The 25,381-nt window shown below is 39.8% G+C and overlaps 1 protein-coding gene across 5 annotated transcripts in view; it reads right to left on the bottom strand.

Annotated features, from left to right (window-relative positions):
• Nucleotides 1-25,381, bottom strand: part of exoc2 (exocyst complex component 2) — a 147,935-nt gene that overhangs the window by 37,794 nt on the left and 84,760 nt on the right. For 2 of the 5 annotated variants that reach the window (XM_074636241.1, XM_074636242.1), the window contains 4 exons: nt 19,647-19,766; nt 18,043-18,120; nt 2,966-3,123; nt 699-875 (listed from right to left, as the gene is read on the bottom strand). In XM_074636241.1, coding sequence (XP_074492342.1) covers nt 699-875; nt 2,966-3,083 — 295 coding nt within the window. In that variant the 5' untranslated portion in view covers nt 3,084-3,123; nt 18,043-18,120; nt 19,647-19,766. Of the gene's footprint in view, nt 1-698; nt 876-2,965; nt 3,124-8,245; nt 8,265-15,073; nt 15,192-17,194; nt 17,308-18,042; nt 18,121-19,646; nt 19,767-25,381 lie in introns of those variants that run through there. The other 3 variants (XM_074636243.1, XM_074636244.1, XM_074636245.1) reach the window with 3 other exon arrangements.

The following is a 25,381-nucleotide window of genomic DNA, read 5'->3' as shown; positions in this document are numbered from 1 at the left end:
TGTGTGTGTGTTTTTTTGTTTTTTTTTAAGAAAACGGAGCCCACAGTAGGATCTCTCCTCTGTTGCTCTTCCTGTAGGTTCTGCCATTTGTTATTGTCCTGATAAAAAAGCTTTGTGGAAAAAAAAAAATGTCTTTATCCAAATCAAGGTTGCAGAGAGGGTGTCATAGGGATTGTAAAGTCCTCTGGGACAAACTTTCCGTATTGGGCTAAATAAATTTAATTTGTTAATTATTTGACAGAAAATTTATCAGCAGCTATTTTTAAAATAAATTCATCGTTTGTCTTCATTGTTTATCAGGAAAAAACGCTTCAGTTTAGCCTCTTAAATTTGACGATTTTCTGCTTTTCTCGGTTTTGAATTGTTGGTTGAAAAAAAAAAAAAATGAAGATCTCCCTTTTAGCTCTGGGAACTGACATGCACTTTTCATTATTTTCTGACATTTTTTTAGACTAAACAGTTTAGTAATAAATAAAAAATAAATAATCAGAATCAGATTTATTTTGCCAAGTACATACATATAAAGAATTTGACTCCGGTTTTATGCAGCTCTCTAAATGTACTTACACAAATAAGACAAAAATAAGAGAGTTTAATCTCTAATGTAAATAATCATTAGCTGCAGTCCCAAGTTGCAACTTTTTTCGTCGCATTTTGTCAAGGCTAGCAAATGAAATGTTTAGTCTTGGGAGTCTTACCAATCCTCTCTGGCCTGAGCAGCTTGAACGAGACCGTGGAGGTGCCGAGACCCCCGGACTTGGTGGTGACAATGATCTCTCCCTTGTCGTCTTTGGCAGGTCCTACGCGGCACACTATCTTGCTGGCTGACATCCACTCGGCTGTCAGCAGGCAGTTATGGCCGCAGATCGACAGACCTGAGACGGAAGAGAAAGAGGGGAAAAGGTGAGAAGGGTGAGAGAAACAGCCACACAGTGACAGCACAAATAAACAATGTGTAGCACCGACACACACACAGACAATCTCTAACAAGAGGAGCTCACTCAGACAGAATTGGCGTCTATCAGCAAGTTTAGTCAAACTGTCACCAGGGGGTCAGAGTTCAAGTTGGGGTCACGATGGGCGTGGGTGGCTGTGACCTTCCTTCCTCTCACTCAGCTCCTTTAAGCTAACGTGTGACACTTCAGTGCTAAGTGGCCCATTACTGGCACAATGTGCACTCTGCCCCTACATCTGTCGTCCTCTTTTTAAACCCTCTTGAAAACTATTTGGACACTAGAAGACAGACACAGGGATTACTTTGACAGTTCCAGCCGAGGGGATTCAGAAAGCTTCACGTGTGTATGTCATAAAAGCCTGTGAAAGCTGATTAACAAATAGCCCATAAAACCGTGAATAATATGCCAATTAGAGCCCCATTTCCTGCCTCTGTTCTCTGCTGGCCACTTTGTTTGAATACATAAGCACTCACACACATTTGTGCATATCTAATTGTCCAATTCCAGGCCCCAGGGACATTCATGGTCAGAAATAGAGCTGTATCACTGGCCAGAGCACGGCTCTCCAAGCATGGAGCAGTGTGTGGACTGCCCCCCCTTCCCCACCTCCGCTCAAACCAAAGAAGTAGGGGTAGAGGAGGAATTGGCGAACATGAGGGAAAATATCGGCACAGAAAAACGTGTGACGTTCAAACACATAATGAGAACAAGATGGAGGTAGTCCATCTGTCTGTGTGTGTGTGTGTGTGTGTGTCTCTTGAAAATCATAAAAAAGACAATTATATTTTCACATTAATGCATGTTAATAATCTCTTGAGTTTCTCAAACAAGGCATACAGTATCTAAATATTTACACAAACAAAAATGTTGCAGGGAGTTGGCAGAATTGTCGCAAAAGAAGCAAAATTGAGTTACATAACAGTATCTTAATATTGTTATTTGGTTGGTCTGCAGTAGTCTTTTGTTAAGTTCGTTTTCTCTACTAAAGTTGCTGGACAATTTTTTTTTTTTTACTGAAACCTTTATAGAACACTTCAAATTTAATATTTTTATATGTATAATAAATTCATAAATTATGCATCGCAAATTATAATTGCAAAATGAAATGGTTAAATAGATTTTTAAAATTTTAAAATTACTTTTCTTTTGCTTTGTGTGAACAGAATTTGGAGTAACTTTTTCTCTTTTACTTGTTATTGTGCAACACATATTTAAACATGTTAAACATTTATGTATACAGCCAGTTTAGATATTTAAACAGTTCATTATTGCTACATAAAATACGTGTAAAAATGACTAACTTGACATTTAACTTGCTTAAGTTTAGACAGTTTTTTTACTCAACTTTGTAAAACCTAAATAGAGAAAAAGTGAAGAAATTCTTATTCCAGAGGGGAAAAAGAATCTGGCGTCCTGTCCACTTACGTATCATATAAACAAAAACAAACTTTACACCAGCCTGTTTAAAAAAGGGGGCCGCTGTGGTTTGTTGATGGATAAGTTAATAAAATCAGTTAATACGACTCAAGTTACAAAATACTCAACATACCCGAGCAGAAATTAGATGACAAAAATAAAACAGCTATATTTACTCAACATCAGTGTCCCTCTTCTTCAACAAAAAATGACTTACACAGAGAAAGAAGCAGTAAAAATCATTACCTAAGAATTATCGTTTACCATAAACAAATAAATGTTAATTACATAATGTGTTGACATATTATATATTTACAGTATGTCGTGATCTAAGAAATATATATAGACTGTATATTTATCTTGACGTATTCAGTTATATACCTAGATACATACTTTATTAAGTAAGACTAAAGAAAAAATATTAAGTGGAGGAATGTAAAGGATGAATACGGATGTCTTCATTTCCCATGGAAATCATTATTTCTAAAGAAGAAATTAATTAAAAAAATTAAACAAACATAGAATCTACAACATTCTACCAAGACGGAGCTGCGTGTGTGGTTAGTCACGTTGTTATACAGTAAATGCATTACCGATGAGGTCGGCTGGGCCCGTGCCCAGGTTTTCTCCACGGATGGTGACTTTGGTCCAAGCCGCACCCTCCTTGGGCGAGATGCCCGTGACCAGCGGGGGCTGACGGGCACGAGACATGGTGGCCTGAGGTATACAGTAACACTGGGTCGATCAGCACCTGGACATGGAAAAAGACAGGCAGAGGGAGACATGCATAAGACGACGTGGTGAGTAACACAAAACTCAACAAACTTGATAATAAAATGATCAGAGTATCAAGAAAATGCACTATTTAAAAAATATAAAATCAATTAATAATCATTAGTTATAACTCTGGAAGCTGAAATAGCTTAGGAAGATATAATATAGCCAAATTATTGCTGTAAAAATGGACAAAAATTGTCCACACAAAACACACTAAACTATACTAGACTAGTACTAACTATACTTGTCTGGAGTAAACAATACCAGCAGGTGTTAAAAAGGGGATACAAAATAACATTTATGTCAACTATGAACTGCAGCTGGTGAACAAACCTCTCCTGATAATAACAAATACGGTAAATCAATTTTTTTTTTTAAATTCACCAGCCGCCTTTACTGAATTACAAGGCACCCAGATATTTAGATTTTTGGAACAGCCTTTGGCTAGCAGCTAGTGTTAATTTCCCGCCCTGCAGGTCTCCAAACAATGTATGCATTACAGCAGTTATCTCTCAGATAATAAGGAAAATAGAGAAGGGAGCCAAGATTGAAGGAGCAGACAGAGAGCAGGGAGGAAAGGAAGAATGTAAACCTCAAAGCGAAGGATAAATAAACCTGGCCTCCCCAATCATTCCACATAAGCCCACGCAATACAGTACAGATTATGGTACCAACGAAGAAGCACCCATGCAAATCAGTTCATGTCGTGGCGGAGCAAAAGGAAGAGAGGGAAAGATTCCAAATGAAAAAATGAAAGGATGTATTTCAGCAGCACAGATGTTTGCTAATAAATTACTGCCAGGTCTCAAAGAGGCTGACCAATCTGGACTCTCCGGAATAGTATGAGCGAGGCTTCCGCCCTTTTGCTCCATAGCCAAAACACGTTCCCCATAAACAATGCAGGAGTTCACACGGACCGGACCTGCAGCAAGTTCACGGTGGTAACCCTTTGTACAGTTATATGGTCGTTAATTAGCTGTAGGCTTACAACTGAGGTGCAAGAAGACTTCCAAGAGCCAACGGGGGCGCCATTATTAAAGGAAATCGAAACTGACAGAGCAGGACATTGATTTGTCTACTTGTTAGAGAGACTTTCCTGTACAGTTTCTGAGTTTCAACGCCTGCAGCAGCCAGTGTACGCATCAGGAGCCATAAACCAGGGCTGCAACTTATGGTTGTTTTAATTAGGAATTAATCTATCGTTGTTTTAAATTATATTAATCATATGGTCTATAAAATGGTAGGAAATAGTAGGGCTGACCAAAATGCTTCGAAGCTTCGTTCGTCGACCATGGTAATCAACCTCCAATTAAATGCTTCGTTAAAATTATTTTTTCATTTTTTATATATAACTATGTAATAATATTGTATAAATCCAAAATAGCCCATGCAATAAGGAATAAGCCCACAACATTATTCATATGCAGAAGAACACGTCAGCCTGCTGCGCCACAAAGCTTCAAATACCTTCAAATCCCAAAAAATGATATTCGAGAAAACCCTGGAAAATAGCGCAAAATGCAAATCACAATCACAATCTCCCAGAAAAACATATTCAAGTTTACAGTGATATAAAACGGAGAAAAGCAGATAAACCTCACATTCAAGAAGCTGGGACAAACAATGTTTGGCATTGTGGCTTGATAAATGACTTCAACGATTAGTCTGTGCTTTCCTAACCCCGGGGTCAAGACCTCATGGGGTCGCCTGATATGCAAATAGGGCCATACGAAACAAATATATATATATATTTCTTTATTTTTTAATAGTGCATTAAGCTAGTAAAGTTTAAATTAAATTCATTGTTACAAAGTTTCAATCCCAAAAAAACTAAATATGTGTGCTTGAATTATGTATGTTGCATGACCCCAAGAGCCGTCACCTTCATAATAAAGCTGAAACAATTAGTTGATTAATCGGTCGAAAGAAAATTCATTGGCAACTATTTTGACAATCTTTGAAATCATAATTGCTCGACAAGTTTTAGCTTCTCACCCGAGACAATTTTTATGCTTTTATTGTCATTTGAATATTTTTGGCTTTTGAGCGGTTGGGCAGAAGAAACAAGACATTTGAAGACGTCTCCTTGGACGGATGGACTTGATGATCTGTCACTATTTTCGGACACTTTACACCAGACCAAATTATTAATTAATTTATCAAAGCATTCCTTATTGGAATTCCATGGGTGCTTAAGTGCAGCCCACTGCTCCTACAATGCTTAGGATGGGTTAAATGCAGAGGTCAAATTTCATGTATGTAGCTGTATGTATATGACGACTGTAATAAAGTTTAAGTTTTATAATGAAAATAATTGTTAGTTGCAACCCTGCTTCACAGGACTGCACTCTGATGGCATTCAGCGAAGTAGCATACATAGTGAAGCCCTCTGACTTTACGCTGCAGCGCCATGTGAGCGCACAACCATCTCATTAGACATAGTGAGTACAAATAAACATCAGTGACAACACATTGTGCTTTACACTCAGTGGCCACTTTATTATGTACACCACCTGTACAACACAATACAATTGTCCTGCCATAAAGTTTACTTTTATGTTCAGTTTCTTTTTGCGGACACAAGGTTTTTATTCAATTATATGTTTTAGCATTGAGGTCAGAGATATTTCTAATATTCTTCCCCGGTCATGTATGTTAATGAAGTACAAAAAATTAGAAACACCTTTCAATATAATACAATCCAGTAAAACATCACTTTTAACTATGACATCAGTAATAAACATGTTATTCAATTTACACATTTTCGACAATTTCACCAAAAACTGAACATTATAAACTTTGTGCAGTTAGAATTTATGGCAGAGCAGAGATTGTACAGGATAGGTGTGCCTAATAAAGTATTTGTGTAGCACTATTAGTGGTCAATAAAATGTTGACAAATCAGTTAAGAGACTTATCATATGAAAACCTCCTTAACACTAGGGATGTACCGATACTGGATCGGATATCGGGCCGATACTGACTCAAATAGCTGGATTGGATATCGGTGACAATGGGGCCGATCTATTCAATTCAATTTTATGTTTAGATACTATACACATTATATACTGGAATTTTAATTCCTGTTCAAGTTTTGACCAATTTGTTGCTGCATTAAAAAGGTTTGCACTTGAATTTTAATTCCTGGTAATTTTGAAGATTCTTTACCAAGTTGTTGATGTACAATTTATTATTTTAATAATACGTTACAATTAAATACATTTATATCTATGTATTTACTGGTCACATTTTGTTTTTTTTCAAAGTTAGGAAAGCAAAGTTTAAGTCAAGCCTGATGATGCCTTACACATAAAAAGAATGATCCCGGTCACTTCCACACAGTGAGGCATACAGCTTATTAATGAAACACTGGTATCGGATCGGTACTCGCAAAGCTCAGGTATCGCTATCGGGACTGAAAAGGTCGGATCGGTGCATCCCTACTGAACACTGAAGTCCCACCAGCTCGCGATCTATCAATTGCTGAATATTTGGCTCATGGCACCAACTAAATATCAGAAGACTTCAGACCTCACATTTTCATTACAGTTGTTAAAATCGTGGCAATTTATGTAGAGAAAAGTACGGGACGACAAAAACACAGAAGCATACAAATCTAGAGTGGGACAGCAGCACATGTATTGACCTAAAAACCTCCAAGAGTAGGAACCTTTCTGGGAAACTTTTCCGCCACAGGTCCCCCCCCTCCATCGCCCTGACATCCTAGAGTTAACGAGAAAACTCCAACGGGATTTGCCTCATGTTGTTGCTGCTGCCCTTCTCTTGTCAGAGGAAATGGAGGGGCTATGGATCTGACATGAAGAAGATAAGAGGTTAACAGGCCTAAAACAAGAGCTCGGTGTAACCTTCATCAATCCCATATGTTTAGAGTGGGAGCGGCAATGAGCAGAGGACTGGGATCTTTATTTTGTACAATTCGGATTCTGCTTCCAGGAGTGTTTCTAGATTATCCCCCCCCTCCCCTCATCTTGGAAATACACGTGCACAAACACACAGATAGCCTGCCCACACACACACACACACACACACACACACACACACACACACACACACACACACACACACACACACACACACACACACACACACACACACACACACACACACACACACACACACACACACACACACACACACACACACACACACACACACACACACACACACACACACACACACACACACACACACACACACACACACACACACACACACACACACACACACACACACACACACACACACACACACACACTCACATGCTGGGCAGAATGACAGCTCAGCTAGGTTGCGTGCGAGGGGCCCGAGCTGAGTGTTGTGTGGTCTGTGTGTATGCGAGTATGTGGAAGGATCTGCGGAGAGGTCTGGGCAGTGTGTGTGTGTGTATATATATATGTGTGTGCGTGTGTGTGTGTGTGTGGTCTGGGTGTGTGGTCTCTGGCGCGGGCCTGGGGAGAGCCTGCTGACGGCTGGGATGAGAAAAGAGCCGCTGTGTTTACTTTACTCTGGGGGCTGTGCATGGACACGGGAACACTGCCCAGACCCCTCTCTATAACACCGCTGTGCGCACACACACACACACACACACACATGCAACAAGTCACGCAGAAACTAAGCGGACTCTTGCACAAGTCTAATGTCACACACCACCACAAATACCCTGTAAACTAGGGAATAGAAAGTATAACTTTATACAGACCGGGGACAAACTGAGTGAATTTTTTCCTTAAAGTAGCATGAAGAGGAAAACAAAAGAAAAGGTTTCTGAAGCTCCAACTGGAAACTTATGAGGTGGGCAGCATTTTCCACAAGAGGGATAAAGGTAAAAACCTCTAGGGGGCATCAGAGGATCCCCACAAGAGTAGACCCCACTACTCTTCCAACATGTGTCAAGCCATGTGGTACTGTGAAGGCTAAATTTAATCAATGACAACACACAACCAGATTTAGCCCCTCTTCTCTCGCTCGATTCTCTTCCAACCATGATGCCGTTAACCCCCCAGCCCCAACCCCAACCTCTCTCTCTAGTAATAGGGCTAAAAAGGCAGGTTTGTTTTCCTTGGAGGCTGACTTACAAACAGCAGGGTTGGCTCTAATCTGTGTGGTAGCTGTGGAAGTCTGAGGCTTGGGATCTTCTTGCAGCGCTGCTAACAAGTGACAGCCCTTCCTTGGCCTTGTGCTGGAGCATGCAGACACATAGGAAAGACTTTTCATTAAAGCTCTAAACAAATCTCTTTGTCACATGAAACCATTTAATTTCCAACATGCCACACGCAGTACAGCCCAAAAAACGCTGTACTCAATGGTCTGGGCTATAGATGGCAGCACTGAATTTATTTTTCATGGGAAAAGTACGACGAAGAAGGAAGACTACTAGAAAATAATTTCATAATCACAATCATGATTTTGGCTTATACAATTATTTAAGCTTGTGATATTGATGCTTTGCGTTTCAAGTACACGCTCTGGTGCATCAAAGCAAGTCTTCCTCATTCGCTGGTAAACTGTCTGATCCATCACAAATGTTTGTTTCAAGCACATCGTGAATAACGGGCCTGAAGGGAAGAGCATTTACACTAAACAAGGCAACTCAATTTTATATACATATAAATACACTAAAATACATAAATACAAAAAGAAAATTGGTTTTAAATTGGGATGAATAGTGCTAAAAATAAAACAGCAAATAAAATGGACTTATATTTTTGAAATCAATATCACTATACAAAGAAAATATTTCTAATATTAAAATAAAAAAAATAACATAAAAAAATATATAAAATGATATAATTTATGTTCATTGCCAGAACTGTCTTTCAGTACATACAAAAGCATTAACTAATTTTGCAAGGGTTTTAAGACAATATTCTTGGACATTAATTTGGACACAGGATTGTGCAAAAATGATCTTATCAACAAGATATTATTCAACTGAAAGTAGATTAACTATAACATACAATTATTTAGAATTTAAAAATATAGTCATTAATGGATTAATTATTTGACAGATTGAAAATGATTCAATATCATTAATTGTCATTTATAAGTAAAATATTAATCATTTGCTGATTCCAGCTTCTCCAATGTGAGGACTTTTCTAAGCTGTGGACTGCATCATTGTAAATAGAGTATTTGGGAGTTTTGGACATATGAGACATCACTTTGGTCTCTGGACATTTTTTACTATTATTTGACATTTCATACACTGAACAATTTCATTGATAAATTAAAAAAATAGAAACGAAAGCATTTGTTAGTTGCGATTCTAAAATGATCACCCAACCTTATTTAAGGCATGTAATTGTAATGTCCCTAGTTCAAATAGGGAGCTATGTTGCATGGCAACCCCCCTCATTCTCGTCTGTCTCCACTCTGGGCTATCAAATAAAGGGAAGAAGGTATACCTAAGACATACATCTGGTCTGATTAACAAGCATCTTAATAATGCACCAAAATGAATTGCCAGGGGTTTAAACACCACAAGTCCTCCAAACTCTGACCTTTTGCAAGTTTTTTGTTTCAACAACTTCAAAACATGACAAACTCTCTGCAGCACCACGGACACAGGAATCTATCTACCTGAGCCACCATATCAACACACACACACACACACTGCTGTCTGCATGACTATCTCATGAATAAGGCGTTCATACCTTAGATCATATGCTGCTCTGAGCTCAAAGGTGACTCACATATGGCAGTGATTGGCAAGTGTGTGTGTGTGTGTGTGTGTGTGTGTGTGTGTGTGTGTGTGTGTGTGTGTGTGTGTGTGTGTGTGTGGATGTGTGTGTGTGTGTGGATGTGTGTGTGTGTAAGAGAGAGTGTGATGGGTTTAGGGGGCACAAAGGGACCCATTTAGACAGCTCATCACCCTCACCCCCTCCGTCTCCCATCAGAGCAGCTAACTCACTGCGAACACACACGCACTAACACCATTTCACTCCGTGCTCCCCAATATTACACAAACACCAGATTCCATCAAAGATCCCCCTCCCGTCTCCTCTGAATGGACAGAGCGGGCCAAACATCACCCAGCCTGAGATGACTGGTCTGATCACACAGGCTGGACGAAGCTTTGAACAATCCCCCACAGTGTTCGCTAACACCCGGGCCGCCACATGCCTTTAAGATGTGGAGAGGGCAACGTAGCCAAATTGACCATAATGTGTGTCAACTGTCTCGTATTCCATATAAATGGATTACATGAACTGCGCAGGTTCTGTTTGAAACAGATGCTGCCTGCGACCACTGTCCAGTCATCATTCTTCCACAATGAGTCAGCATCTCCGGTGCACGCAGACGGCCCCGGCGTTCATGGAGTCTTTCGTGACAGAGAAAGAGGACAGAGCGATCAGATGTGCGCCTCTGGCTCGCTATCCGACCATCATGATGTCTGCCCACAAGCTTTGTTATCTTTAGGGCTGTCTGTTTGTTTGTTTGTCAGTCTCAAGTGCTTTTCAGAGTCAGGCCTAACGAACTGAAGTCCCCAATTTCCCATATAAAAATCCTGGAACAATAAACAGAAATACGAAGTATAGGCCTGCAGATGCAGGAAGATGTTTTCAGAGGATTAAGAGACTGGAGACAGGCGGCTTTGCCCAATGACATTGGGAAATGGAGAGATTTGAACCTTCATGAGCTGTAACTCTGCTGCTTTACATAAAAAACACACCACCAGCGTGAGAACCATCTTCACAGTCACATACTATCATGAATTACACAAACACTGTAGCTTACAATACAAATCTACACTTTTATTTAGGCTTGCAACTAATTATTAACTTTGTATAATCAATTAATCTATTGATTACTGGCCAACAGTTCAGAACGCCCAAATATTCAATTTACTATCATAGAATGCTAAAAAAAAAAAAAAAAACGCAATTTGTTGCATTTGAGATGCTGAAACCAGTGACTTTTTGGCACTGAATGATTAACAGAATATCAAAATTATCACAGAATAATGTTCTCAAAATTGCCTCAATTAGTAAAGGTAAAAAAAATAGTAAAAAGTAGCCTAATAATAGTAGAAAGGTGACGTCTTAGAAGTCAGTCCAAAACCTAAAAGGTAGGGCTGGGCGATATGGCCAAAATCTTTTATCACGATATAGGTAATTTCATATCTCGATAACGATATATATCACGGTATGGCATTTTTTCTGGTAAGTCAATATATAAATAGTCTATATTATATAACCACATGGTAAAGCACATTACTGTATACTCCTGTGTGAATTATATACTTGAAATTAAAAGTATTTTTTTTCAATCTAAGAGCACGAGTGCAAAATTAAAATAACAGTTTTAAGTCAAATTATCGAGAAAAAATAAATGAAATATATGCTTAGCCTACAGTGCAATAGAAATGATATAGAAAAATATTTACGATAGACATTTTGATATAATTGTATATCGTTATATTGCCTGGTCCAACTAAAAGGTATTCAATTTACAATATGAAACAAGGAAAAGCAGCAGCAAATGCTCACATTTGAGAGGCTGGAACCAATAAATATTAATAAATTAAGGTCAATAATTGAGAACTACAAGGCATTAATGATCACCAAAATGGTTGTTGAATACTACTCTGGAAATTGAGTAATTATATAATTAATTAGGGCTGCAATTAACAATAATTTTACTTATCAAATGATCATTTGGTTTATAAAATGTCAGAAAATATAAAAAATGCCTATAGTAAGGCCTAATGTAATGTCTAAAAATGTTGTCTGACTAACCATCTAAAACCCAAAATATTCAGTTTACTATCACATAACTCAGCAATTAAGACGCCCAGATCAATTATACATTTGTTTTGTGTCAAATTGTGTCACTCTATTATCAACTAATTGTTTCCATAAGTCTGAATCTACACTATATAAGAGGACTCACTCCATTAGTATTGAGCTTGTCTGTTTGAGCTGTGCTGTGACCTGTTTTCCCAGCCCAAAGCTCCTCTGTCTGTCTGTCCAGGTCTGACTGGGTCACAGAAACCATACTGTGAAAACCAGTGGACCCAGCAAGCCTGTCAGCAGGGAGGAGGCTACCAGGTGGGGCGGACCGCGGAGAGCAGACAGGGGTGAGGGAGAAGTGCCGCTTCACAAACACGGCTCGGCCTGACCCCCGTCGCTCGATTCACCCCGAGGTCTACGGAGCAGCGGCACTGAGGAAAAGCCTCGAAAAAACATAACCCACCACATTCCACCAAAACAAACAAGCAGGGCCACCCAAATTTTTCAATTAGAGCCCCGGGAGGGGGGCAGGAAATGGATCAGAGTAGCGTTGCCCCCGCCATCCCCCAGCCAAGCAAGCAGTGCTGACTGTGGGGAGGAGAAGGACATACACAGAGCTCTGTCGGCTCTCACTGAATGGCTGAGGACTTGTTAGAGTGGACGTCGACACAAATGATGGAGGAGCTCAATGACAACTTATTCCTGCGACGTGGCGCCTGTCTGCAACCAACCTGTCAATCAGTTACTCTCATTCACTCTCTCTCTCTCATATAATCAATCAGTTGAAAAAACATACATGGTTTCCCCTAAAAAAGCCTATTTAAGACCAGCTAGAAAACAACTGTATGTGCAACCACAGCTGAAATAGTGCTTTTTTGATTTCAAAGTAACACTCGCTTGATCTGACTTTTCTAAAACAAAATAAGTTGAGCTCAAGTTATCATTGCTTACTGCAACTAAATTGTTTTTTATAAAACAAGATCTTTAAGGCCCAAATACCAAACTTGACTCATCTGATCACAGTTCGATGTAGGCCAGGTGTTTAAAACTAGGGCTGCAACTAACGATTATTTTCATTGTTGATTAATCTGTTGATTATTTTCTCAATTAATCTATTAGATCTAGGTCTTGTTTTGTCCACAACTCAAAGATATTCAGTTTAATGTCATAGAGGAGTAAAGAAACCAGAAAATATTCACATTTAAGAAGCTGGAATGAGAGAATTTTTACTTTTTCTTTAAAAATAGTCAAACCGATTATCAAAATAGTTGGCGATTAATTTAATAGTTGACAACTAATTGATTAATTGATGCAGCTCTACCTAAACCTCAATTTCTACTCGCAATTTTCACCACTAAATGATGGAGCATGCTGCAACTGAAGGACGCCACAATACCAAATGTTAAGATTTGTTGCTTTTATTTGTGATATATGAAAATATCTTTGGGGTTGCAACTGTTGGTCAAATAAAACAAGCAATTTGAATACATCTCCTTGAGTTGTGGGAAATTAAAACAGGTGTTTTTCAGTATTTGCTGACATTCTATAGACAAAACAATCAACTGATTAATCAAGAAAATAATCAGCGGATTAATAATATATAATAATGAAAAGATTATTATTATTAGCTCTGCAGCGAGAAACTCGTCTCCCTCCGCCAGCAGCCTGAGTGAACAGGGAGACACCGGCACCCGGTCGGTAACGAGACGATAACGTCTGCAGAGCTCCGTCACTTCCCAAGACACGGAAAACCTCTGTTGGTCTGGTGAAGCTGCAGCATTTATTTCTGCAAACGTCCACTGTACATTCAGAGGTGGAGCGAGTACGCGAGAATGCGCGCACTGTCTGAGTGAAGGCAAGCAGGCAGAGGAGCGGGGACACCGGCCACACGCGAGCGTGCATATGCGAGCGCGCATGTGCCCCGACCCGGTACATTTATACGCTTAGGAAGTTACAAACAGTCCCTTTAACATATGTTATACTGAAAAAATAACACCATCATTCATGAAGAGGAGGGCTGATACACAGTTTGCAAAACAAACCAACAAATTGTTGCTAATGATAAACAAATAACTTGGTTCAGTACAGATAATCTATCTTTGTATGACAAAGTCACGGCAGTGAGACAAGGTTGAAAACGTATATTTTTGGCATCATTTGGCAAAAATTCCATAATAAACTTTCAGCATATTGTAATTCAAGTGTTCTGAGAGAAAACTAGACTTCTGCACCTCCCTTATGGCTCTGTTTTAAGGCTTTAAAAAATCTAGCCCGTGATGGGAGACTTTGACCAATCACAGGTCATTTCAGAGAGAGAGCGTTCCTATTGGCTGTGCTCCGGTCATGTGACCGGTACTCGACGTTCCTTCAAGCCATCTCAACCTGATCTCAACATGGCTGCCGGGTCACAAACTTTCTCATTTTACAGCTAAACAGCTACAAGATGATTCTGAAAACATTTGAGGCGAGAAATAGGCAGTAACAGTAACAGAATATTGATTCATATTTGATCAGCGCTGCCTAGTTTGACCGTTTGGTCGAAGTTCACGAGTGATTGACAGCCGGCTCTCAGACAGCAGATGGATAGCAGACCTCAGATCAGCTCTGACTGCTTGTTTTCCTCCAGTCTGTGAAATCTTGCAGATGCCATTAGGAGCACCGGAGGGCACAGAGGCACATTATTATTTTCAGGTTACCTGTTTCATGTACTACTGTCAGGATATAGCGACCGTTTTATAAAAATAACTTTTTTTAATCATATTTGCTCCAAACTCGCCTAATTCAGCTTTAATAGAATTAGTAGTGATGCATTATTACCTCGTTTACAGTACTCTAATGTTTATTCTCATCAAAGTGTCCTCAAATCAAAGGACGGCTGCCTTTCTGAGTCATATGAGGTAATTTGGTGCGATCATTTCTTTCTTTTGGCTCATTCCCATCTGTATACATGAAATGTTTTCCCAAGTATAAGCAAGGTGTTAAGTCCAATACATTTTCTTTGTTTTTATAGAGCCCTTAATAGGCAATCATTATTTCTGTGTTAAAAGGCAGTTACTTAATCTATTTACATTGGAATGGACTGCACAGTGTTTATAGACGTTGGGAGAGAAATCATGCCACCTGGCAATGAGTAACCACTGCAGGTTCTCTCATACATACAACACTCCTTACTGATTCGTGCTGTTTCAAGCTTTCATAAATCATAATCATATCATAATTGCTTCACTTGATGCAAGAGATGAATTTAGTGCTGGTTGGAGGATGGAAAGGAGGAATGAAATCGGGAGGTTTCAGGAGGAAGGGAGACACTGTTCTGTTTTGATTTCGATTTGATATATATTTTTCTATATTTGCAGGGTTTTTTTTTTAGCGCTTTAAGCATCACAGACAATTTTCTTAATATTACATTAACTGTATGAATAAACTCTGTATGAATCACTACTTGGTGAGAAGCAAAAGATAGAGTAAATGGCAGAAAGGTGCAGAGAGATGTAAGGTTTGCAAGCAGGGTCTAAAATTAAGTTTTTTCCTCCCGTGCCACTGTGGCAGGTCACTAAACATTTCTACTAGACATACAATTGTTTTGTCTGCCACTTCTGAAGTCTATGTAGAACGCTTTAGAATTGTAAACACTAGGACTGTGTATTGGCAAGAATCTGGAAATATCATACGTATCATGATACAAGGGTTACGATTCAAAATATTGCGATATATTGCGGTACTGTAAGCAAGACAATATATCGCGATTTTTAAAAAATCTAATTTTAGGAAAACTGTCATAGTATAAAAAACACACCTCCAAATGCATAAAATCTGAGCAAAAAAAAAGTTGACTTATTTTATCCAATCAGAATTGTAGGATCTACATTTGCATTTATCACAGACGGCGCATATCTTTGCAAATAAAATAAAGTATTGACTGAGTTAATCTTTGCATGTAAACTATTAATTAGAATTCAATACAGAGTTTTTGAGAATTAATAGATACAGTATCACAAAACATAATATTGCAATACTCAATATTTTCTTACACCTCTAGTAAACACTGAGTCAGTGGTAACAGACAGTAGAAATATGGATTATGTAACCTTAATCCCTGACTATTTTTAATTTAGGAAATGCTTTTTAAAAATAATACTTCTTAAAAGGGACTGTTTGTAACTTTTTAAGTGTATAAATGTACCGGGTCGGGATCCCATGCGCGCTTGCGTGTGGCCGGAGTCACTGCTCCTCTGCCTGCTTGCCTTCACTAACACACCGCGCGCGTTCTCTCTCCACCTCTAGACGTGAACGCGCGTTCATTAAACACACTGCAGAAGAGTTAGTTTAGCTCTGAGAATATCTAGTGAATGTACAGTGGAAGTTTGTGCAGAAATAACTGCTGCAGCTCCTCCAGACCAACAGAGTTTTTCCGTGTCTTGTGAAGTGACGGGGCTCCGCAGCGAGAAACGTTGCCGTCTCTGACCGGGTGCCGATGTCTTCCTGCGGGCGCAGTCGGGAGACGATAACATTTCTTGGTGGATCCTGTTGGGTCTCAAAACTATGGTGTACGGTCATAGACCTGCTCTACATATAAAGCGTCTTGAGATAACTTCTGTTGTGATTTGACGCTATACAAAAATAAATTGATTTGATTTGATTTGATTTGATTTCTCTTCCTGCTTCAGCCTCGAAGCAGGAATAGCCAACACTAGGATCAGCATTGATTCATGGAGAGACCTTCGTCTGGTCAGCTAACATTACTGCCAAGCAGGTGAAATATAGAGTGATATTGTGGTTTTAGCTGACGTGTGTCTCCTCACTGTTTTGAGCGATGCTTGTTCATGTCTATTTAGAGCGAGCATGCGCAAGCCCGACGCTGACTTTCGTTGAACTAACGGCCACAGGTGTCGCTGTTAACAAGCACTTCTGAAAGTTACAAATAGTTTGTTTAATATTAGGAATCTGCCATCGTGGCAGGTGGCCTGAAATTGTTACCTGCCACAGCCAACATTTACCCTGTATATGGCAGGTGCTAATTTCATTACCTGTTTGCAAGATACACAGTAGCAGTTATAACACCAGTGACCACAGCTAAATAAGACAATGAGTACCGCTTTATGGAGCACTAACACGGCTGAATTTTCTAGAAGACGTTAACGGATATCAAACAGTCTTAAGACATGTTCTCCTACACTAACAACACAACATCTCCTTTAAAGTGTCAGATATTTCAATGGAGTTTGGTTCTGCTAATCATATTGCCATTGAGAGATCCACTGCAGGTTCTCTCATACATACAACACTCATTACTGATTTGTGCTGTTTCAAGCTATCATAATCATATCATGATTGCTTCACTTGATGCAAGAGATGAACTCAGTGCTGGTTGGAGGATAGAAAGGAGGGATGAAAGTGGGAGGTTTCTGAGGAGGAAGGGAGATACTGTATATTTTGTATATTTGCAGGGATTTTTTTTAGCACTATAAGCATCACAGACAATTTTCTTAATATTACATTAACTGTATGAAAGAACTCTGTATGAATCACTACTTGGAGACAAGCAAAAGATGAAAGAGTAAAAGGCAGAAAGGTGCAGAGAGATGTAACGTTGTCTTGTAGGTTTGCATTAGATATACAGTAGCAGTAATAATACCAGTGACCACAGCTAAATAAGACTTTAGACGAATAAGACTAATTTTCTAGAAGACGTTAACGGATATGACAAAGTCTTAAGACATGTTCTCCTCCACTAACAACACACTAACAACACAACATCTCCTTTAAAGTGTCAGATATCTCAATGGAGTTTGGTTCTGCTAATCATACTGTCGTTCAGACGGTGCAAGACAACAAGCAGCCGCATCTGTCAGCTGTCTCTGCTCTTATAGACGCTCAGTGCGACATAGTAAACAACCCACCGGTGAGTTTAGAGGAAGGGAAACACCTTTGTTGACATATTTGACATCTACCGTTAGCTCAGGCTAACCTGTGTTCACTAGCAAGCTGTCCTTTATACCGGAAGCGTTATCATTGGCTGTCATTAGTGCTCCTCGTAATGTTACAAACCGCTTATATTACCACATTTCCTACCACAATGACTTCTGACTCTACCTCGAGCATTTAGGAGTAAAATATGTGAGAGTAAAAGAGCAACTTACAGTTTACAGCGGTTCCTACTGCAGACACTGTATCCGGTATCCGGTGACCAATTCCGGCTTTCCGCTCTCAGCCACAGCCTTCAAAATAAAATGACAAATACTGTAGCAGTATATGTATACATTTATATTATATAGTTTTGCATATTCTGTGTCCCAGTTTGATATTGATACAGAGCTCTATGACTTAAAACACATTTCTGAAAGATAAACGCAAGGTGTAAATTATGATATAAATTATATAAATATACTGGAAAAACAAAGTTTGGAAACTTGTGTTTGGTGGATTATTTCTCTGTTGTTACAATGCTAATGGTCATTGTATTTTACATGGTTGGAAAGCCTGTTTATTTACCTTCACAATGATGTCCAACTTGTAAGGATCATGCATTTGTGGGATGAGCAGCACAACTGATTATGTGGGTAGCGCCCAAGAAAAATTTGCCAAAATGCTCTGCCAATGGTAAACAGTGTATTCTCATAAGGCTACCAGGAAGCCTGCAATGACTGCCCTTCACCGTTAGGCCCGTTTGCGCTGGTGTCGACAACACAGACAATGGAACCTGAACATGTGGGGGAATGTCATGTTCAGTGATGAGTCCAGGTTCTGTCTGCGAAAGTTGGAAGGCAGGGTCAAAGTATGGAGACGACGCGGAGAACGCTATGCTGATAGTTGCACCGATGGAGTAAGAGCTTTTGGTGGGGGCAGTGTCATGGTGTGGGGCGGCATCTCCCTCACAGGCAAAACAAGGTTTGTCATCATTGAAGGCCATCTCAATGCAGTGAGATATCGGGATGAGATTCTGCAGCCAGTGGCGATCCCATATCTCCACAATCTGGGACCTTACTTCATCCTCCAAGATGACAACGCTCGCCACCAGAGCCAGGGTTATCACAGACTACCTCCTGTGGGAGTAGAGAGAATGGAACGGCCTGCCAAGAGTCCAGACCTCAACCCAATTCAACACTTGTGGGATCAGCTTGGGCGTGCTGTACGTGTTAGAGTGACCAACACAACCACGCTGGCTGACCTACAACAAATCCTGGTTGAGGTGCCAGGCTGTTGTGGCTGCATATGGATCTTCCACCGCTACTGAGGCTCCTGACGGTATATTAAATGAATAAAGTGTAAAATAGCCAATATGTCTTGTTTGTTCCTTGTTACTGATAGAGAGTTCAATCATCCAATCCACCAAACAACTCAAACAAGAGTCAATACCAACAGGAGAATACACTTTTTACCATTGACGGAGCATTTTGGCAAATTATTCTCGGGCGTATTGTTACTTTTGCTTACATAAAGGATCTAAATACTTCTGCCACTGCAGCCTTGCAGACATCCTACCGTTACATAATACTACCTGTTTACATAATACTACCTGAATAGACTCATCCAGGATCTTGCTGAATTTCTCCAATTTCTCTTTTTTTAATTTGCCTTTGACATCATACCGACTTGTTTGGTGGGTTGTTGGTTATGCAACTCTGTCCTGAGGGACCCTTTTAAGAAGTAATGAGGATATTGATGAGCAGTTTGATCTATGGGTCATCTGGTTTGTGCTCAGAGTGGATGTGAGATTAAATGCAGCAGAAACAGCGTTACTAGCCTGCATGCTCCTCTGAAGTGTTGGATGTCCTTTGTGTGAGAATTCTGAGGCCCAGTGGGAGCTTTACTTCTTTCCTCTTCTCTCTTTTCACGGTGCATCACTGAGGTATTTCCACTTGTTCTGGGAAAAGCGCAGCATCATTAGAAATGCAACAGAGACCACCCAGGCACACACTAGAACACTGATACCATTACATTTATCTCACCAAATTGTGCAGGGCAGAAAGAATTTCTGTGATAAGGCAAGGCCCAATCCCCAGGGAAACCTTGTTGTCCAATCAGACGGGGTAATCTGATAATTGAGGGATCAAACTGTGACTTGGGAGTTTGCACAGATGCTGATGCAACACAGGGGCTGTTTGTCTACACAAACATTAACTTACAGCAATGACGCTGGAAGATTTTGATCTTGGTCTCAGTGGTACAGCCTTTGCCATTGAAGGAGAACATCAGTCCCATATCCCACATACCAACTGGTGAATCAATCAATTTAACATTTTACAGTACAGAAGAACAAGAACCACTTATGCAGAGCCTTGTTTTTAGTTAAAGGAATAGTTTAATATTTGAGAAATACACTCATTTGCTTTCTCACCGAGATGAGACAATTCTCATCTGTTCATTAAATATGAAGGTGGAGCCAGAAGACGGTTAGCTTAGCTGAGCATAAAGACTGGAAACAGGGGGAGACAGCTAGCCTTGCTCTGTCCAAAGGTAAGTAAATCCACCACATTAACACATTATATCTGTTGTTATATTTATATCTACTTTATATGTTTAATCCTAACAAAAACCGAAGTGTAAAAACGTCAAGTTGTGGTGCATCCGATTCAACGGTTATCAGAGGCCATTAAATAGGCATTATCAATCATTACAAGCCTCATAGATGTGGGTCATTAGGGGCCTATTAAGCCTACAGTACTACATTGTAAAAGTGAACGCAAAACTTAAAAGTAACATGTTATAACACGTAAAACTGGATGAAACATTATATTTTGAATACAAAAAAAGACTTCTTTAGGTTTTCTTTAGGTTTACATTTGACAAAACCACTTAGTTAAGTTAAGGACAAGTGTTTTGGCATAAAATAACTATTGAAAAGTGAAAACGCTTATGGTAAATAAACTTGCATTTATATAGCGCCTTCCTAGTCTTCCGACCACTCAAAGTGCTTAACACTACATGTCAGCATTCACACATACATTCATGCACTGATGGTAAAGGCTCATCAGGAACTAATCTAAATACTCATTCACACACCGATGGCACAGCCTTTGGGAGCAATTTGGGGTTAAGCATCTTGCCCAACAACACTTTGACATGTGGACTGGAGAAGTCGGGGGTCGGGGAACCGCTGTTCTTCCAATTGGTGGATGACCCGCTCTACCTCCAAAGCAAACAGCTGCACCGCTTATGAACACAAAGACAACTACGCGTTGTTGGTTTCACAAGGGATGCAAAACCTGGCCTCCTGGGTGAATACCCTGTGATTCGTGTCCCATCCGTCGCCCCAAAGTTTCATGCCGTCTATACTACTATACTCCGCTTCTGCTCCTGTCATAATTACCACGGATGCTAAAGATCACTGTCATGTTCTTTTATACCTTCTTTCAGTGATCTACCATGTAAATAGATGATAAAACATAATATTAGGTGTAGTAGGCCCCTATTGACCCACATCTATGGTGCTTTTAGCGACTGATAATGCCTATTTAATGGCCTGATAACTGGCTGTGTGGTTATATACTTGGGGTTATGTGCTGCACAAGTTCTTGGCTATAAGCCAGTATCAGTTTTAATGCTCAACTACGCTTACCGGCTGATGGCTGTAATGAACAGTTATGAGAGTGGTATCTTGGCAAGAAAGCATATAAGCGTTTCACAAAATGTCAAACTTTTCCTTTAAATAACTATACCTACTGCTAATAATATTCTCATTTAGCGAGGAGCATGGGATTGTATGTTGTGTTTTTAAATAGCTTTCTGAGCAGGTGTTCCAGGTGTGCTCCTGAGGGACACCGCTGGTGCCTTGATCCTTGCTGTGACCCCCCAAATCCTCTGCAACCCACATCCCGTAATGGCACACGCTGCGCTGGCACCATTGCTCATCCCTGAACCCCATTGTTCATTGTTTGTCCACTCCAGTTTTTTCCCATGGGCCCCTGGCCAGTGAGAGGAAAAGGTCACTGTAAATATTGCACTGAAATCCTCCCTCCCTCCCATAGAGCTCCTGAAGATGGAACAGGCGACCAGTGGGTGAGCACTTCCTTCCTGCGCAGGGCATTTTCAACTGTAAGACATCAAACAAGTATGAATCCTTCAATGTCAAAGATCGCTGCGGTGAGATCATATGCTCAGTGTTGACATTACAATAACCTGGGCAGGTCTCGTCTCTTTGTGAAGCACATCAGCGCAATATCTACATATGTGCCATCACAAAGCTGCAATTTATCAAGAAAACTGGGCCATGCACATCTATGTTCTCTCATTATATCCCATAGCTGCTCTTTAACCGGTCTCTGTTACTGTTAAATGAACAATAATATGTTATTATTGACTAAGAATGAATCCGATCCCTGACTGCATTTGGAATCTCATAAAATATGGATTCCAAGGAAAATTAAGTGAGGCTTAGCAACCCCTGACCCATGTGTGGCTAATCACTAGCCTGTAGCCCTGCTGTTAATATAAGACGGGGAGATTTTAAATAAACCCATGATATTTAGGTTTGTTTTGCTTTCGAGTGGCGCTCCATCTCCCGCTGCTCCCCTCTCCCGGAGGAGACTAGTTCCCTGGGCTCACATTTTGGGCTCCGGAAATTCAGGCCTGTGCCAGGCTTAGCTTGGAAAAGTATCCAGATGAACACAATGGAAGAGGGAAAGTCAAGGGGAACAGAGAGCCTTTCAGTCTGAGTGCTGACACATTGCTTGACACAGTGGCTGAATAACACAACCAATAAATGGATGGAAAGATGAAGGTGGGAGTACAGGAATGATTTTACAACAAGGTTACCTCGGATGATATCTCTACCATGACCTTAAAGGAACAGTGTGTAACATTTCTGAGGATCTGTTAGCAGAAATGTAATATAATATCTTTTCATTAGTGTATAATCAACTGAAACTAAGAATCATTGTATTTTTGTTAGTTTGCAATGAGCCGTTCATATCTACGCAGGGAGAAGGTCCTCTTTGCCATGTTTCCACAGTAGCCCAGAACGGAAAAACCAGACACTGGCTCTAGAGAGAGCCTTTTACATTTTTACGTTACCTGAAGGCCACCGTAGTTTTCCGACACGCTTGTGAAACTGCGATAATGTGAACCGCAGAGTGCAAAACCGTGGTACCGCCAGCCGCCATCTGACTTCCGTTACTCCTAAAGTAGTGTTATTATGGTAAGGATGGCCTCTGAGCGAGGTGAACGGTGCTACCACTGTTTTGCACTATGCGGCTCACGTTACCGCAGTCTTAGAAAGGGAGGAGTGAGCGGAGGGGTACTCAGTTAGTTGCAATCTGCAACCACACCAATACATGCTCCCATTAAAGATTATAGTTTTATAGTTTTTAATCCAGTCAGGATATATTTCTTTGCACTAGGCTATTTGTATTGTTTACAATTTACAGAATACTTATACATGTTTTATTTTTATAGTTGGTCATTGGTGCTTTTTATATATATATATATATATATATATATATATATATATATGTGTGTGTGTGTGTGTGTGTGTGTGTGTGTAAATAAGTCCTTTTTATTTCTCAACTTTATTGTCCAGCTTTGTTGTCGTTGTTCCTAGCTGCTATTTCTATTTCTGTGTATATTGAGAGCAATGCAAAAAGTCAAATTACTTGTATGTGTACACATACTTGGCCAACTATCTTCCACAGAGATAAACAAAACATTCATTTTGGACCTGCCAAAACTTTTTAAATTATTAATTCACAGTCATAATAATTTTTTATGTAATGTATGTATTTTTTATGTGGATATTCATCTAAATAAAAATTTTATCAATAAGACCTTTAAATGGCCAAATAGCACAAGAAGAAATATGCATTTTGTTTTCTTTATTTTGGGTGTGTGTAATTTGGGTGAACTGACCCTTTAAGTATTAAGACGCAGGGAAGATCGGAGAATTCCTGCAGCTGAATGTAAGAATCCGAAGAAAAAGAGTGGGTGTGAGAGGGTATAAAGGGGCATTTTCCTAAATATGTTCAGGCTTTTACCACCCAGGTTAACATAACATGTTCCTTGTCCTTCTCATAACAGCACTCCTTCGGCCCCCCCAGGCCAGACAACAGGCTACTGTGTCTCAGGAGGCGCAGACAGGATCAGCCCTGAGAACTCTGGAGGAACACGTTCTGGGAAAACGTCTAGAAAGTAAAATGAAAAATCCACAAGAGTGCTGAAGATGTGGAGCCAGAATGACTTCCTCTGACACATATTGTCTTCCAAAAGGTTGTTGTGGAGTTCAGCCTCATATTTTACTGTTACATCCCTCCTCGATTGAGTAACATAACGTTGAGAGGAAACAGCTTTCATCCACGGGGGCCAGCTGAAGCCATCGATGCATGCTGCAGTGTGTGCTCCGTCTTTGATGAGATGTGACAGGTCGGAGTGTGTTCATAACTGTTTGTGTTTATAAACAGGTGGACTTGGTTACAGCTGGAGGTTATTTGTGTGCTGGATGCATGGGTCCGAGCCAATCGCAATCAGGAAGGGAGCATAATAATATCATACACTCACTCGGCTGATGTTATACGCTCAGCAGGCTCTGTTTTCTATCGTCATTGGTCAGACGATGCTGCCATATTTTAATTTTTCATTTCATAGTAATATTATATCTTCTTTTGAGACATTCCCACGGTAACTACAGCACTTAATTTAAATTAACCATAAAATGATAGCTCATTATACTAAATAAAAACTTAATTTATTGCAAAGATGAGTGACTTTAATTTCACACCACAACGATTGTGTTTTTATTGTCTTTCTTAAATGATTTTTATAAGGTTACCGTTATGTTTTTTAAATAGGAAAACCTATCTGCAAAGATAATAAACAAATTTCCCTGATAAGAATCTCTTTTTTATTTGACTTAAATGCAAATTGAATGATGACAAAGGGAGAAAGACATGTAGGCTATGATGAATTTTTAATAAGATGTTAAAAAAGCACTAAGAAGTGATGAGAAACTTAAAGTAAACCATACAGTCCAAAATAGACGACCTATTAAAAATTAGGAGATTAAAGACGCATCCAAAATACCACATGACAAAAACTTAAATGATATCTTATTTTCCACTGTGTGAAAGGAAGAGAGGGTCTTAACTTGAATGAGCCCTCTAATGCCACACATGGGTTTCCTATCCCACGGATCAGCCTGTAAGGATTTAACACATTCAGGAGGAACTCGATCGGCCTCAGTGAATATTAACTGGACTTAATGTGCATCATATTGGCTCGCAAATGATTTAATAATACATCTTCATTTCCTTTGTTAAATAAATGACTGTAAGGATTCAGGCCATGGTGGACCTCACTGTGCCCTCAGGATTTTCCCTCTTTTTGAGCAGTCTAAATCATTTCAGAAACAAAACCCATTGTAGCTACAGTCCAGAAGGGGGCGCCCAAGAATGTCATTTATGAACTTGGCCTCCTCCTCAGAGCTCTTGTTTGCGGAGGAGGAGAGCTAAAGATGTACAGTAGAAAGAAGAAGACAAACAGAAAGTTTTG

The sequence above is a fragment of the Sebastes fasciatus genome, chromosome 5 (assembly GCF_043250625.1).
Source record: "Sebastes fasciatus isolate fSebFas1 chromosome 5, fSebFas1.pri, whole genome shotgun sequence".
NCBI lineage: Eukaryota > Metazoa > Chordata > Actinopteri > Perciformes > Sebastidae > Sebastes > Sebastes fasciatus.
This window is presented reverse-complemented; position numbering and strand designations above follow the sequence as displayed.